Consider the following 18,307-nt stretch of genomic DNA (forward strand, 5'->3'; position numbering starts at 1 on the left):
TCTTTTACTTAGTTATTTTTATAAATATATTTTATCTATTGTATTAATTCGTTTACTATTATAATGGGTAATAACTGCAGCGTACTTTGTGGAAGTGATATTGTTGAATCCACCGTGGTGGACAATCGTGAAAAATTAGAAGAAGATGAAGGAACTGATGTTGATAATCCTATGCAATCAGTGCCAACCGAAATCGCTGAAGCTGAAGACGACACCAACAATGCCAATGGTTCCTCAGCAACTGCGTTGGCAGACGTCCCACCAGTAGAGGATCTGTCGGATAACCACGATACGGATAGCAAAGAAAAGAAAAAGAAGACTTCAATTTTCACAAGAGTCCGTCGGTCAATCAGGTCACGGAGAAGAACCGTGGCTGATGTTAGAGATGTATATAAAGTTGAAGACTGCAATGATGGTGTAGAGACACATGTCGTCAAACAAGACGTGGACATACCACTACCTGTTGAAACCAAGGAAGATTCAAATGAAAGGTTATTATATTGTTTAGTGTATATGGCTGTCATTAAATATCGTTTTCTACACTCATGATTACAAGTTTTAGTTTTATTTATTAATAATCTGTAAAGACTGACGACACAATTACATACAGGAAGGACAAACAAATGTATGGTACCACGGATAACACTCTAATCTCCGAAGAGGAGATTTATATCGTATTTAATATTAATCACGATATTTACGCTCTACTATCATTAACTGGTTGAGACTTCGTCTTCAACTTAGTTAGCCTAGATTCCATTTGTCGCTAAATATTATTATTGGTACTAAATTATTCTTTATCTCTTAATTATTCTCTAAATTTAGTGTAAAAGAGGATGATTCAGAATTGGTTAAAGAAGATGACATGAAATGCGAGGATCTGGAAGAGCAAAATGTTCTGTAAGGATAACTATAATTTTCAATTTTTTTTTTAAACAAATTTTATTTGGGCCTATAAATTACGGTATGTCTAATTTTGTTTAGATGAAAAGACGTGTAGAAATTACGATCAGCCGCAAAGAATATTATATAAATGGTTTTGCTTTTTTTTTATTTAGTGAGCAGCTTATGCCTGAAGCCATAGATGATGAACTGAATATGGTAGAAGAATCATTGTCGGGGGAGGAGGAGGAGGAGGAGGAGGAGGAGGAGGAGGAAAAGCATAGTTTGTGTTCGGATGCAGACGTTGAACAATACAAATATTTGGTTCAAGAAGGCAATAGGAAATTGGGTACAGTTTATAGACAACATTTCTTGTATTTAGGCCTAAACTGTTTATATTTATGAAAAGCAATGATTATAAAATATTGTTTTTCTCGTTCACAGATGAACTTTCTGACCGTTATATTTTACCGAGTGACGTTCCTACTCGTGTGATCAGAAGGTATTGTATAAATAACGTCTTTATTAAATCCTCATCATCATCATCATCATCATCATTTGTTATCAACTATCATCATTGATAATAATTATATTGTTTTTGATTTTATTCAGCAATGTCCAAGATTTGTCTGTGGACAGCAGACTTACTGCACGTCGTCCCCGACCGCCATCGCGGTGCGGTATCAAGGCTGAGCTGGTTTTATCCTACAGAGACGTGAACAGGGAGATGCCATCTGCGTTTTCTACAATCGCACAACAGGCAGATAAGGACAGTGAACTGATGGAAGACATTGGAATGCTCAATAGGTACCGCCAAGTAAGTAACTAACAAAAAATAAAGTAAAACACAAATACTTCATTTTCATAAATTTAAATGTGTAATGTTTCTTTATAGCTAAAGCAGAAGCACGATTTGAACGAGATGGCAAAAAGACGAGAACGTAACAGAAGATTAAAAATAACAATGAAGCAACAACACAACCAAACATTAATGAAACCACAGGGTGTGTTGGAAGATGTCTTACAGGCGGTGGACGAGGAGGAGTAGTGGGAGGTGGTCCGGTAGAGGAGGGGTGGAGGCTGAGGTTTTGAAAGAGACAGACCAGATGGAACTAACAGCAAGGATAGGCGACCAGGACGCTGAGCATAGATTGGGATACTGGGGCAGTCACATAAACTGGTGAAGAAAGTCTAATAGACGACGAGCATTATTCACCAGATTATATTTATCATCTTCTACTTTAGGTAAGTACTCACGTTAGTCAGCCCAGTGTGTAATGTGAACACCCCTAGTTATACCGTTTTAATAATAATAATAATAATAGGCCTATCTTGCTAAATACTTAACAGATTTCTTTTTTTTTTACATTTTTAGATTTTTGTTTGTTGTGATGAATCATGAAACGGAGGATATAAAATTAATGATTGTAATACCGCATAGTCCATAATTAATTGCATAACGAACCTCTACAATATTAGACTGCACGATACGAAACAGAAGTATGACACATTGTCTATTGGTCTTTGTATTCATGAGATGATTATCAGATACGGATTTCATTGAGAAGACTGAGAATATACAAATAATATATATAAATATGATGGAATTAAAATGAGCAGTTAAAAAAATGGTGTAGTCTGTCCCGCATTTGAAATCTTCCTGGTTGGTAACTATGCTATAGGCCCACCTCCTCCATACCAACTTCAATCTAAAAGACAAAATCGAAATCCGTTTGCTATAAAGGGAAACACTTCTATAACATTAAAAAGTATCCTAATAGAACTTAAGGGAAATTCTTAAATATTTATTGTAGTGAAATACCTACTTGTGGGAAATAATAAGATTGATTAAATTCGGCCAATGGGTTTATAATTTCCTTTTCTTTACCAACAACCAGGATGTGAACAAATATAATTATTTTCCCCCTTTTTCTCATAATTTAACAACTCCTGATTAAATTGAAACTTATCTAAGGTTTCAATTTTATAAAATGTCTATTTTGCGGTAGCATAGATCATGTGCTAACTATTTATAGAAGATAATAATATGCATGTTTGGATATGCGGCCCAAATTCTTAAGGGCTGAAAAAAAAACCCTGTATTAATTACGGTTTTGTTTTAATTGAACATCCACTGTCTGCATTATCAAACTTGATGTGAAAACGGGATGTGCTTATATTTGGACACGATGATGTCATATCACTGGCATATTTGGGCATATTACACTTTTTAAAATACAAACTAGAGTAGACTTGGAATAAAATCTGAAAAGAGGCCTAGAAATCAAGTTAGGGTGAGCGGAATGCTAAAAGCAGTCAACATATCCAGATATCCATTTTTTTAAATGGCCGCCATTTCAATGTGTAAAGTGGCTTAGAGTGATCAGAGGGATGCTTAAGATATATGGCTATGTTGACTGCCTCTAGCATTCAACTCCATCTAACCAGCCCGCTCAGAAATAGACCAACCACTCTACCAGTGGGAGAAATGCCACGATTCACTGTTTTAGGCCTACGATGCAAAAAGTGTAGCATATGCTATGATCGTAAGCAAAAGTACACGATCTGTACAGTATTTAAATTTAAGTAATAATTTACAATGTGAACTTCCCTTTCTTGCAAATTTTAAGTAACGTTGAGGATACATAGTAATACGTTAATCCGTTTTAACATTTACGTTAATTCGAAATATATAGCATGATCTATATATATACACTAAAAGTAGTAGTACGGCAAGCTTTGATATTGAAATAAATTAATTGACGTACTTTGTAACCTAAACCGCCGACTTTTTTGCTTTCAAAAATCACGTATTACGAATTAGAAAATCTCGACTTTTCGGTCAAGCTGCCGTCTTACTAAAAATGCAAATGAGTAAGTGCAATTATTAGGGTAGTAAGCTCGCATTGGTCAATTGCGGCATTTTAGCAGACTCTAGAATTGGTTTAACTGAATTCCATCATGATGTGAACGTCTATAATTAAGTAGAGATCTTAACAGATTATGATCTTAACTGAATCCCATCAAGATGTGAACATAATTAAGTAGATAGTTTCTCTACCCTGTAAAAAGACATCCACTAGCAAATGTAATACGCGTGAAACATCCCTCACTTCTGATTGGTCATTGATAAGAATATTATGTGCATTTAAGCCGGTTTTCCACTTGGCACGCGAATCAAAAGCGTCAGCTTATACGCATGCAGTTTTCATCTTCCAAATCCCTCTCTTTCGAGTTTTTCGCTTCAGCGAAATTAATAGTTCGAATTGTGTCTATATACATATATATATAATACTTTTAAAAGCTCAGGAAATGAGCTATGACGCGTTCATGAGCACTGATACGAATCGAGGTATTTGATTGATTTTTTTTTCTGCGAAAACGTTTGGATTCGCGCGAACAAATTCGTATATGATAGTGGGAAACTGTTTTTTTTTATGATACGCGTCATGCTAATTTGCCTAGTGGAAAACAGGTTTAACACATTGTTAAATACAATTTATATTCATCTCGCTATTTTATACTTTTGTACCCGTGGAGGTTGATGATATAATGAAGGAGACCTAAAATATCTCCATCATGATAGTCTACACTAAACCAGTTTGACAGAAACAGGTGCGTCAATAGAGATTATTTTAAGAACTGATCGCATTTCGAAAACATGGTTAGCTTACTTTACGAACACATTAAAACTGAGAACAATGTTAACATATCGAAATCCAACTGAGCGGAGATGTACCATCATATCGTCTAACAAACTTTAAACAAGTTCAAGAATTCCACAGTATACCACAGAGAGCCACTAAAAAATGTGAATTATCACCGTAATATTAATAATTATACCGTAAAACATCGACAAGAAGCAAATATTGGTTTATTCCTTTGTTTAGTACTCTTGGGTGGGCTTTTTAAAAAAAATATAGCCTAGGCTTCTTTTCGAGATAGGTTTTTATCGGGATTACCTTTGCAAACTAAAGGGGGGAGGAGAGGGGGAGAGAGGGAGAGACAGAGAGAGGGGGTGGGGGTGGGGGTTCTTTTCGAAATTAATGCTGTAATTTTTGAATTGGTTCACAAAATCAGGGGGATTACCACCTATCTGATAGGACAGTGATTAATTTACTATGGTAATTCTTGGCCACATTGCCTAAAGACATACAATACAATTTTTAAAAAAATGCTATTACAGTATGATTTTTGAGGCATTACCTGCCAAGTTTACATATTTGTACTATTTTAAACTGTAAAATGAATGTACGATATAAAGTTGATCATATAGCATCTGCACAAGTTCTATATCTGGCATTAAATCACCTTGTTCCTTTGATATTCAAATAGTCTATCTCGAAAAGAGGCACATACTATCTTGAAAGAAGCCCAGTGGGCTTGATTTCCAGATTAGTCTTCTCAATTCCTAATTACAGTATTACGATGATTATTTTCAAGGTTTTACGGTAAAAAAAATGATTTAGTCGGATTTACAAATATAAGTGGCAGTAGGCCATAGGCCTACAATAGGCCTTAAAATAACATGCATTTTGTTTTGATATCCTACTCAAATTCCCTTTAGATTTGAAATGTTTCAGTTATTAATTTAGTTAAATGTTAATTCAATTTAAAATATTACAGGCGGCCTATTAGGGCATATGGTTAAGAATTTAACTGGTGTACACATTGTTTTAGTTGTAGGCCTGAGCAGTCCCGAAAGTTACCCAACAAGACACAAGTTTAGAGTATAAATAGGCCTAAAGATGTTTAAAAATGTTATACTGGGTGTACTTTGGAATTCAACAATCCGCCACGCCACTACACCAGGTGATGTAATGAATAGTAATTACAATTAAAATGTCCATTACTATTTGATTAGCATGATAATGATAGTCAAGTCCATTTTCATGAATCAAGGGTTAACATGGTGTTAAGTCATAAACTCGGGTCTAGTTTATACCATGACCTAATGGATATATGAGGTAATTATGTGTTTTTCATTATTTAACTGACATTCATTGGTTGATATGAAAGTATGAATTATGTGAGAAGATAACATCGTTGCTTGGAATTGACGTTTCGGAAGTCATTGTGATTTTGGAGGGGTGACACAAATTCCCGAATACTGACGTGTTTCTCTATAGTTATAGTATATATAATTCAACTATGTGGTTGTTATGATGGAAGAATGAATGAAAATGAAGCTGCACCTCTCCCATTTGATGACTGACCAACATTGAATATTGTAGTCCGTCCTATTCGATAGACCGTATGTACAGAGTGAGTAACGCATGATAGAGAAGTACTCAAATATTTGTTTGCGTTCCTAACATTCATTGTATATTGCATTATAAGTGTTTAACTCGAATATTAGTTATTTAATGATAGCAGTTAGCTAAGCAAGTTTGCTTTATGAGTGTCTATTTACACGAGGATCACGTACATCGTCCCTTTGAAGCTTCGCTCATATCGTTCGTTATGGTAGGTTCAGGTTCATTGTCGTCTGTTTAGTGTGTTTATGCACATTAAGGAAACGGACGCTTCGGTCGTTTACATATCTAGGAAACGGATGGATTCGTTCGTTCACCTATCTAGGAAACGGATTAGGCTTACTTGGTTCGTTCACTTATTTAGGAAACGTAGGATTTGTACGGTCACCTATATAGGAAACGGACGGCTTCGTTCATTCACCTATCTAAGAAACGGACGACGCGTTCGTTCACCTGCCACTGCACAGTATAAGGAAATGGTTTAAAAAAAACGGACGACTTATCGTCTCTTTAGAAACGGACGACTTCGTTCATTAACCTTCATAAGAAACGGACGACGCGTTTGTTCACCTACAGTATAAGGAAATGGTAAACAAAAAAACCGGACGACTTCATCGTCTCTTTAGAAACGGACGACTTTGTTCGTTATAAGAAACGGACGACGCGTTCGGTCACCTACCACTATGTAGAATAGGAAATAGCCCGAAACAAACGAGTTCATCGTCTCTTTAGAAACGGGTTACTTCGTTCGTTTGCCTACATAAGAAACTGGCGACGCGTTCGTTCACCTACCACTGTGTAGAATAGGAAATAGCCCAAAACAAACGAGTTAATCACATTGTTTTTTAGATAGCCACTTCATCATTTGATATATAGGACTATAATTGTCAATATCCTTTTAATATCTATATATTATATCACTAATTTCCTTTTAACATAACAATACAATCAATAATAATCCAGCGGAGTAAAATATAATCTAATATCTATGTATTTATCACGTGTGTGAAATTGGATTTCTGTTAAAAGCTTTCGTATATCATTAACCAGTGTTATTGTAGAGTTATATTTCCAGATGCGTTGAAGAATACACGTAAACGTAGGTCTTATTAATTTACGATCAATAAATCATACGTTAAATATTGTATTGTTTTTATATTATGAATCATAAATTATGCGGGTAATAATAATTTAATCAGTTTGGTTGAAGTCAGAAAAGCAATATAAATAAATGATGGCACATGCGGATATAGTAAGTTTCTACTGACATTGGTAAAAGGATTAAATATTTCAGCACACATGGCGTTTCATACGTAGGCCTATATGCCTATTATACGAACAATTGTAGTTTCCAGACAAAATCGAAATCGGATAGTGGGAATGGGATGTGTTAAATTTACAGTTATAGAACAGTAGGCCTACTTCAAGCAGATAAACTATACTCAGTGGTCTAAATCGAAATCGTTGTGAAATCTTATATCTTGTTGCAACCCACCTATAGAGACAATAATTGCTGTGGGTCACAGAAATGTCGGCATCGTGTTTAAGATTCTCTTATGTATTCTAAATATAAATTGATAAATAGTTCATGAAGACTTTGTTCTATCTATTAAGAATAAAAATAACAATATAATCCACTTTAATGTATTTAATTTTAATTGTCATAATAGAAGGTGTTTATACTGACAAATGAAAAAGCATAAAGTAGCCGTGATTAGGTACTGTATAGCGTGCAGTATCATAGGCAAACTCTGTAATACAGTGTTACATATGTATAACATGTGACGCCTGTATCATAGGCCATAATGTTTGAACCTAGCTACATTATGTATTACAGAATTTGACATGATACTGGACAAATAATGCTTTATGTAGAGAGTATAGATACAATACAGAAAATCAAGTGATATTAAGAAAATAAGCATGCGATATAGAAGACACGCCTTCGTTTATAAAGTCGAATTCATTATAACAGGAATTTACAATATCTTGGATTTGGCTAGATTGAACACGGTTGACTTAATACATTAGAGCTACAATACATCGCGTTCCACAGGTATTCATACAATGAAGAAATTTATAATAATTATAATTTTATGCATACGGCTTCTCCTTCAAACAAGCATTTCAATAATGGCACTATAGAAAATATGAAAAGTGACAACTGACGGTGTAATTATTAATGGAGAGAGTAGGACATCACTTATATTTTCGACACTGGCGCCAGAACCTTGGGGGAAATTGTGATCTTAATGGCACTTGTCTTATTCACCAGATTCGAGATTGCCAGATTCACCCTCGCGGTCGGATATGGATAGATAGGACCTACATACATGACGTCACCGATATATGAATCGTCGAAAATCGGAAACTTTGTAAGCGCAATAATGGTTCTTCATAAGTCGCATTTTGAATTAAAACAGTAGGCCTATGGTAATGAAATATCAGGCCTTTATTACACGTCTTCAACAATCTTTGGTCTGATAATTCTGCATTATTTTTATTAATTTAATTTCACAAAATTAGACGTTCAGCCTATTCTTCACAGACCAATTTATTCGCACGAATAATCGAAAGCGTTGGCTAACGCACATGCGTATTCATATCATATTGGAATTTGCTTTTTGTGATGCGAAATAAGAATTTTCGATTCGAGCGAATATTTTCGCCTATTGGAAACATAAGTTAGCGTGTATTCTGTTTAACGGAACTGAAAACAGTGCCTTTCAATTCCTTATATTATTTTTCATTTTAACAAAACAGTCTTCTGTTCTGTGAAAAGGAACAATTGTGAATGTAGGTTGGTATATTGGCACGATGGACGTATACGAATCTTACGTGGCAGGTATTCATTACCATCCGGGGCATAATTATTTCAAACCATCCTATTCTTAGACTGTGACATATAATTCAGCATTAATAAGTCAATTAATTAATTCAGTCATTTGTTTCCATAGAAGTTCCATTCTTTAAGAACTGTAGATCCTTGTCCTGTAAACATTGGCGCTGTAGACCCTTCATCGGACAACGTAGATGAATAAAACTTAATCTTTTTAGAGTTTGTTTCATTGAATGTGTTAATACCTTCGCGCCATTTGTACGAATAATATGAATCAACAACAAGTTCTAGACTGATATCCGAATGTTTGATCACTTGAAACCAATAGAGAATATCATTTAAAGAAAGAGTACCATTTTCAAAAATCCACGCTTCGTTCAAAGTAGCCGAAGAGTTTTCCACACCTTTAAGCTTCTTCGTCGGCGGTGTTCCATGTCCTACAAACACTATCCTCATGTGTGAGCTAGGCTTGGCATTTTTGGTAAAGAAGGCACGGACCATTTCAAGAGCCGAAATGGATGATTTACAAGTGGCAATTTCTATCTCTTGCACATCATTTTTGATGGATGCTAGCCTGCTCTTTACGCTCTTTATATCTTGCTGGCAGACAAAGTCGTCGTATAGTCCACAAGGTGCAATGATGAAAAGTGTTGGTTGCGGATCACAAGATGGAGATACCTTCTCCATTTCACAGCTACTCGTTTTGACGAAAACAATCAGAAAAGATTTGTCTGCTGAAAAGCAGACTCAGATGCAAGTATATACCAGTATTGTTAATTTCCCGCCGCCTGTTAATCCTGTAATAAAATGTATAAAAGTGGTTTTTAGAACACCTAGGCCTACGACAAATGACGATCGATACTAAAGCTTTCTATGATTTCCCGCTCAGCTATTCGCGCCAAGATTAAGATTTTTAATTTAAATCCATTATACTTTACCCAGTTGAATAAAATAATTTGTCTCCTAACCTGATGGCAAAAATATATGATCCAATGGTAAAATATAGTATTTTTATAGGCTGATAGATGTAATCGCAGCTGTCGATAATGTCTTATTTGTGCAACTAACGCCAATCGTTATAGGACACAATAAAAGAACTAAATGAGAGTGTGTTAAGATGTATCAATAATAGTTACATAACATGCATTAACCGCCTTTGTCTTGGAAAATCGTGAAGAGCTCGATAATGTTGTTTTAAGACTGAAAATCAATATTTATCAAGGACCTGATCATGTAACAATATAACCGAATTAATTATGTATCGTAGAATTGTCCCTTGGTCATACACGACTACGTTAGATTCCAAAACATTCATCATTCAAATATTCAGTTTTAATTTTAAAATTAATCATCATAATCATTATCTGGAGTAACCGTCTAGCCGACTGAGCACTACTGTTTGAACATAATATCGATCCTTACGACGGATTGAGTATGGATAAACACAGGTAGTATCCAATCACACACTGTGCATTATAATATTAGATTTGTTTGAAATACCACATGCGCATCAATGCGTACAAATAACCTCATCTAATCGACAAAATCAATAACAGTTTGGAAATCCCAGAGCGTTCATTCTTACTAGTGTATATATCATCGAATGCATTATACTGTATTTATTGTGTAGTTTGTCTGTATTGTTTAGTGTTTTTATTAAAGTGTTTGATATCATTTTATGAGATGATCTTAGTTTAATAAAACTACATGGGTATGTCTAAAGAAGGGGTGGTCTACTCACAAGCTCTTAACAAAAATAGGTGCGAGTCAGCATGAATTACTTTGTATGCTGTGTGTATTGTTCAGTGTTGCTCACATATTAAAGTGTTTGATATTATAAGACAATATTATTACGTTTGACAACACAATTACATGACTGGGTACAAAGGATTAGTAGGCCTATCACAATAGGTGTGAGTCAGCATACTTTTCATATATTGACAGTAGGCCTACTCATCCCTGAGATTATGACGCCTCTCTCGTAACCACACATGCCCCTCCCCCATAAGGGATTGGTGAAGGCGGTAGGGGAACGTTATATTAAGGATTTGATTAATTAACATTCTATAAAATGTTCTCTCTCAAAAATAATTTATCTTTGGTGTCTGTTGCGGGTGCCATATCCGGTTACGTATGAGAGCGCCTCAACTTCATGCCTGCAACCCCCACCCAGTCAGTTCAACCCCGATGACGTCATTAACATGATGTATGATGGTGATAAAGCCCTTTCTACATTCTATCAAACTTAATGTGACAACAAAATGTGAATGCCCATATATGGACATGATGATGTCACATCACTACCATATTTAGACATATCACTACCATCTTTGGGCACATCACATTTTTTTGTCAAACTAGTTTGATCTATACAGAGCTTTAAGATGATAACGATCATTCTTATCAACGTCAACGATATCATGATTAAGATGAAGATAATATAATCATCCGTGATCATGGTGGTGACGGTGTAATCATTATGATTGTGGATGATGACGAAGATGGTGATAGCAATAAGATGAGTATGACATTGTCATCACCAATTATCATCATCCTGATTATCATAGCATCACGTTCACCGTCATCGTAAATCAACTCTCTAGTAGGTCTACTAGACTCCCCATAGAATAAATAAAGATGACAGATTTTATATTTACATATACTAGGCTTACTGGATCTTTTGCCGATGTTTTACAAATGATGTGTAGGCCTACCCAAGCAGATACTTACAAACAAAGCAGTTTATAAAACATAAAACGCCTAACTATATGAAATATACGAGATTTACGTTTTGTATCACTTACCTAGCTTACTGTGGATTAGTGGCTCTCATACGAAGATGTGTTTAGACTAGTAGACCAAGCAAAGGGCGTGTGCTCGATCGAAGTCAAATGCGAAAATTATTTATGTGTAGAGGGCGTTAGGCATAGCGTTTGGTATGTGAAGATAGCCTGTATGCATGTCAGCACTGCTACTGTATATATGTACATATTTCAAGATGCCTAATAACATTTAAAAATTAATATCCAACGGAATACTTGAAAGCGCTAAATCGATCTTACCTTTTCTGGCTAATTTTAGCTGGCCCTCATGAGTTTGGCAAGTAGAGATGTCATTGGCAAACACAAGAATAAGAGGAAAGTTGAGTTTAGTTTAGAATTTCCTGTTTCCTTTAGTAGACCTACTCAATCAGCTTTTTCTTTGTATCAATAAACTAGATACAACACATAAGCGGGACTTGGCGAGTTGAAAAACAAAGTAGACCTTAGAATACATTGTAGTTATCTAACTAAAATGTTACCGCTAAAAAGGACCTACCGTATAGGCCTGCTTATTCAATTTAGTTTAATTATGGGTTTCGAACAAAATCAAAACCTATACTTTAATTTAGAAAATATTTTCCGATTTAAACAAAATGCATTACATTCAATCAACTCCGAATTGAAATAGCAATCTGTCTAAAAACGTAATATGATTGGACAAAAGTTGTATATAGGCCACGCCCCTTCGTTTTTCTTTCAAGAGGTCAAGGTATAAGACATTTTCAAGTTGTGCGTATGGCAATCTTACGTATTTAGGATGATAATTTTTGCCTGTATTGAATTATTTACATACAGTATTAATAAATTCGTGGTTTGTGATTGTTCGTATAGGAATCTCTCGTATAAGTACGAACAAAGTTGTGAAATTCAGCGGTTATTCTTGTGGACAGTAATTAGGGGAACCGTTTTCGCATCATTGTATGCAGTTATCAATAGAAAAAAGGCGTTCAAAAGTTTAGTTCATCCTAAATCTAGATAATCATTTTCCTAGATTAACGGAATTTCAATCGTTCCGGTACAATTTCAACTACAGTGATTACCATGGATATGCCTGTAGCATTAATAAACAATCGATGTTTTGACTATATTCCTACTGCTATTTCATTGTGTGTGCCGTCTACTATCAAACTAGTTTGACAAAAAACTGTTATGTGTCCATATATGGTAGTGATATGACGTCATTGTGTCCATTATGGACATATCACATTTGTTTGTCATATAAAGTTTGGTAGTGTAAACAAATTTAGGATAACAATTCTTTTAATTTGATAAGCGATTCTTCTAGATTGGAATTTGTCAGAAAAGCATTCATACAAAAAATGTGTAATATTTATGCATTATGTTTTAATATAAACAACAATGTTTTTGGCTACATACGGCTATTACATTGTGTACGACAACATTAATAATAACAATTATCATTATTGTTATTAACAACACTGTTTTGGCTGTCGGCTATTCAATTGTGTCAGACTTTAGAATAACTATTCTTTTAATTTATAAATCGAATCTTATGTATTTGTAAGAAAAATATTATAGACTGTATAATCTTTTATCTAATTAGAATTGAATGTTTGCAGGAGGAATCGTAATATTAATAATCTTGCTATTACCCTACGGCTATTTCATTCCAATTGAGATAACTGTCCTAATTTATAAAGCGATTCTTCTGTGTTGTCAATAGTATACATAAGTCTAGTACCGGGATCTGGTAATTAAGAATGTGGTGAGTATGAGAAATCGTGGTAATAATAATAATTTCGATTTGATATCTTACGGCTATTTCATTCGACTTGGGATTCAATAACTGTTCTGTAATATATATCTGCGATTCCTCTATATTTGTCAAAGAAGTATGTTGCCTCGTTGATATAACCTTTCATCATTCTCCTCATGCCATTATTTGTACCATTACACTCATAAACATTCATTATACTAATTGTATTAGAATGTAATGTGTGCAAAAAAATTGTGAAATTCATCATTATTACCATGGATGTAACAATAACACTATGTTATACCCAATGATTTTTAGCTATCCGTATATACAGACTGATTTATGATGTTCTAGAGTTAAACAGCGATGTATCTTATGTCGGAAATGCATCACATTTGATCTAATAAAATTTAATGTGGCAGCGAAATGTGAATATTATTACCATAGGTAATAATGACATCACTTTTAACCGTTGTTTTCGATTACATCTTACGGATATTTCATTTCAATGAACTAGGAATTAGTATATTCTAACTTTAGTTTGACTATTTTGTATAATTGAATCTTGGATCGCATACAATTCGTCTTTTCTTGTCCACAAAGAAGAACTTAAACTACAGTAGGCCTATTAGGTCTAAAAGTGAGTTGAATGACCAATCACAAGCGACTTCGGACGCGCATCCATCGCGTCGCGAAGCGCACTGCAAGTCTGTATTTAATTTGTCTTTTTATGTTTAGTTTCATTTTTTTTTCAAATTATATGTATGAAACAGTCACCATATGTGCTAAAATATTTATCTTTAAGGGGTACCGTACTTTTTTGGGGTTTGAAGGAGGTTTGTTTGTATTGGCTTGCACTTTTATATGGATTCTTGGAACTTTTGGTATTGTTTCTGTATATTATTATTTGTTGTGATTATCAAGTTTAATACATTTTTTTATGCACCTTATTATAGATTATGACACAAAACACTATAAGATTTTATTTATTTTTACCATGGCCATATTCTTGCCCTATCTTTATTTCCTTGTACAACAGGACCTACTAGTACTAAGAACAAATTGGGAATATTTACACGGCTGTAAGTTTAATATACCCATTATTCCTCTATGGTTATTTTTGTAAAAGGATTTCAAACAAAAACAGGATTTACTTGGAAAACAATTTATAGTGAATTGCATGGTAATGTGTTTACGTATATAATGTTTTTGTATTTATTTTCAACCACTAGTTCTTCTTTGTGTCCTTGACTATATTTAGCGATATAACAATAGACTAATCACGTATTATATTCAAATAATTCGAATCTGAGAGATGCTAACCCATAAAATAAGAAATGACGTCAGTAAATTTTAACACATTCATTACAATAGAAGATATGTAATCGTATTCATCGACGCCAATTATTATTTTTTCAGTACCGTGCTATTGAACAAGGCCATATACATGGCTGCAGTCGCGTGCTCAAGTTAGTGTTTACCGACCAACCGACCAACCGACCGACCAACCAACCAACCGACCGACCGACCAATCGACCAACCGACCGACATAGGAGAGACAGAGTGAGCCGAGGATTTAAAGTGTTTATGAAATGATTAAGTGCTCAATTAAAATGCCCTATCTTTTGGCACTGCTTAGATACGATATTACTGTTCTGTAATATATATCAGCGATTCCTCCATATTTGCCAGAAAAGTATATATACTACAGAAACTGTCTTAGAATGTAATGTGTGCAAGAAAAATTGAACATTATTACCATAGATTTAACAATGATTTTTAGCTATCCGTATATACAGACTGATTTACGATGTTAGAGTTTAACAGCGATGTATCTTATGTCGGAAAGTATGAATTTTTAAATTTTCGTTTTTATATTTCGTATACATGTTTAGATTTCTTTCAAATTAGGCCTATCCATACACTCCCAAAAATGGAAAAGAAATCAGTGGTGGATACAGGATGAGATTTACGCTAATGGAAATAAATAAAAATTATACCAAAAATCACCTAAACTGAAGAGAGGCATTAAATTTAAGCGGGAACAATGTGAAGCGGGAAATGCCATATATTTATTTAGCCATGTTAGAGTTTAGATGTTTCCTGTTGCACTTTCAACAGATTGTCTTGGAATAATTATTATGTAAATTGCACCGGATAATATGTATAGTAAAATGAGTTAACCTTTTATAATTGGACTTCAACAAACATTTGAACTTTTGCTTCTTTCTATTCTCATTTTTTGAAAAAAAAAACATCCATTTAAAACAACAATTGCATATAATGTATGCATTAGTTCGGTCGTTACTCTCAATATATTATTTACCCGCCGTTTTCATAGTAAAAGTCAATTAGGCGGTTTAGCTTTACTATTCTGCGTTCAAACAAAAATGTTATACACGGGTTAAACATTCGATATAGGACTACCCCATTTGTGGATCAGATGGGAGGATGTATTTCTACCGCTTGTCGAACAGTTACATTCTAAGAATCGGATGTTTCACTGAAATAACCGGGTTTAGAAATGGGAAAAGGAAGACTAATTTGATCATATCTAAAGCTCTGTCTATACTATCAAGCCTTAATTACCTCATCATGTTCAACAAGTTTACTTGAATCCACAATGGATTTAAACCAGACACTTTGTTCATTTAAGTCATACTGTTATGGTCTCTTCCAAACAACCTTTAGATTGGCATCAGTCAAATGATGATTGTGTGAACTCTAATGCATTCTATAAATGATCTTTCATTACTGATGAACAATAACAATTCTAGTTAATCGACATACTACATTAGACATAGTAGCCTAATAATAATTAAGCCTTTAATTTTAAACTCCCAGGACTCTGTTTAATTAAAGATCTTTCCAAACAGAATCTCTAATTAAAGACCACTTGTTTGCGTGTACACACTAAAGACGGAGATAAAACTGACTCTAATTAAAGACCATGGAATCATATACACCATTATAACTCTTGTTCCAAGATTAATCTATGTATCATGTTTAGCAGAAATTTAAATTTAATTATTTTTGTCTTAAGTTCTGTTTAATATAGTTTCCTAGTAAATTAATATTCTACAAAAAATATTCATATTATATTTGAGCTCTTCTTTTCCTGCATAAATTTAGAAGCCATTTCATAGTGCATTGTTTTATCCTCCGACGAGAATTTAAAAGTTATGATTAATTTTTGAGTATATTGGACACCGTGATTGATTCTACGATAAGATTTTCCGATATATGCCAAAGTTGTTTAAATTATTCTCGTTCACACTTTTTCAATTAAGTGACGTAGAATACAATGATCTAAACAAGTATTTCGTTTCAGCATGCAAATGCTAACTGGAGAAGACGGACACTCCCATTTTCCAGAATATTTATTTAAGTAGCTCTTTTAAACGCTTATTTACTTTGCCTCTCAAAACATACAGACATACAGACGGTTTACAACTCACATACTCACAAATATTAATTGAGTATACAACTCCTTCATTTCACTCTAAAATATGTTTCATGCCAATTATTATTACATATTTATTCACCATTCCAATATAGAATACCAATTATTAATTTTACATGACTCACAACAGAGAGTCACATTAATATTTTTAAATTATGGACTCGAGTGTTCTTTTAGTGTGTAATATCAAGACATTCACTCACTCACTTAGTAATATAACTCTTTTTAATTATGTTCACATTGTTGTGTACAAAAATAACTGTCCTTCATTATTTTTTTAGATAGTTAAACTGCTGATCACACATGCATTAATAATAATAATAATAATAGTTCATTCTTATATAGCGCATATAAGCAAGCTCTCAATGCGCTGAACATTATTACCCCAGTCATTTTTTGGATCAAACACGTATGGAAACATACTCCCATAATCAGCGCAAAGTTGTGTCTTGATCTAACCAGGTTCCCATTTATACACCTGGGTGGAGAGAGGCAAACGTAAGTAAAGTATCTTGCCTAAGGATACAAGCTATGCGGCGAGAGTTGGATTCGAACCTCGATCTCACGACCAGTAGTCGAACGTCCAATCCAACACACTGCGCCGGCCACACGCCCATTAACTTGTCGGTTATAGGCTACTACACTACATGATTCCGATCAGTGCATTCTAGTGCGTGTGGACATAACTATTAATTATAAGATGTAAATTTATGGATTTGTTTCCACAAAGGAGACGAGACATATTTATTTAGAATTTATGCAAAATAAACGACGATCATGACGGAGGACGATACAAATGGTTTATTTTATTTAGTAGTAAAGTATCCTGTTGAACTTTTAACAGATTGTCCTCAAATACTTCGCCCTAAAATGGAAATGGCATCGGATTTTTATTGCTTTTAAATGAGATGGTTTCAACAAAACAATACCATTTAAGTTCTTTTGAATACATAAAACGTACAGCAATGCATTTCGGATGTGGGGGTGTGTTTGTTTTGGTCTATACAGTTTATATAGCCTAGGTCATTATTTTCTTTATAACTAAATGGTTTGGAAACTGAAATACATGGTTTGGAAACTGAAATACATAGGTCTGCTCACACTAGCTTTCACATGTATAATTAGATGCTTACCTATGGACATAAAGTTATATAATGCAATGAATAATTAATCAATAACAAATGAGAGGAATTAATTTATGCACGTATACACTTTTATTTAAAATACATAAATATGCAAACTTTCTAACAATTGATATAATGTTAACAATACTGTATAGTATATATGCTATACTAGAGAAGGTACGAGATTCTTTATAGAGAATAAATA

At 34.1% G+C, this 18,307-nt stretch overlaps 2 protein-coding genes across 2 annotated transcripts; one reads left to right on the forward strand and one right to left on the reverse strand.

Moving 5' to 3' along the window:
• On the forward strand, nt 1–2,463 carry LOC144848334 (uncharacterized). Its single transcript, XM_078705053.1, has 7 exons — nt 1–491; nt 826–900; nt 1,059–1,231; nt 1,327–1,384; nt 1,495–1,699; nt 1,778–2,127; nt 2,258–2,463. Exons 1-6 carry the CDS (start codon nt 64–66, stop codon nt 1,928–1,930), a joined length of 1,092 nt encoding a protein of 363 aa, XP_078561179.1. The 5' UTR covers nt 1–63; the 3' UTR covers nt 1,931–2,127; nt 2,258–2,463.
• Nucleotides 2,464–8,068: 5,605 nt separating this feature from the next.
• Nucleotides 8,069–11,838, reverse strand: LOC144847927 (uncharacterized). Its single transcript, XM_078704522.1, has 2 exons — nt 11,781–11,838; nt 8,069–9,773 (listed from the first exon to the last, which is right to left on the reverse strand). Exon 2 carries the CDS (start codon nt 9,661–9,663, stop codon nt 9,079–9,081), a length of 585 nt encoding a protein of 194 aa, XP_078560648.1. The 5' UTR covers nt 9,664–9,773; nt 11,781–11,838; the 3' UTR covers nt 8,069–9,078.
• Between the last annotated feature and the right edge of the window lie 6,469 nt (nt 11,839–18,307).

This window comes from Antedon bifida, chromosome 7 (assembly GCF_963402885.1).
Source record: "Antedon bifida chromosome 7, ecAntBifi1.1, whole genome shotgun sequence".
Taxonomy (NCBI): Eukaryota; Metazoa; Echinodermata; class Crinoidea; order Comatulida; family Antedonidae; genus Antedon; species Antedon bifida.

Coding starts and splice junctions, on each gene's coding strand:
- LOC144848334 (XM_078705053.1), top strand. CDS start 64: ATGGGTAATAACTGCAGCGTACTTTGTGGAAGTGATATTGTTGAATCC. Junction 492..825: donor AAGGAAGATTCAAATGAAAG/GTTATTATATTG, acceptor CTCTAAATTTAG/TGTAAAAGAGGATGATTCAG. Junction 1,700..1,777: donor TGCTCAATAGGTACCGCCAA/GTAAGTAACTAA, acceptor GTTTCTTTATAG/CTAAAGCAGAAGCACGATTT.
- LOC144847927 (XM_078704522.1), bottom strand. CDS start 9,663: ATGGAGAAGGTATCTCCATCTTGTGATCCGCAACCAACACTTTTCATC.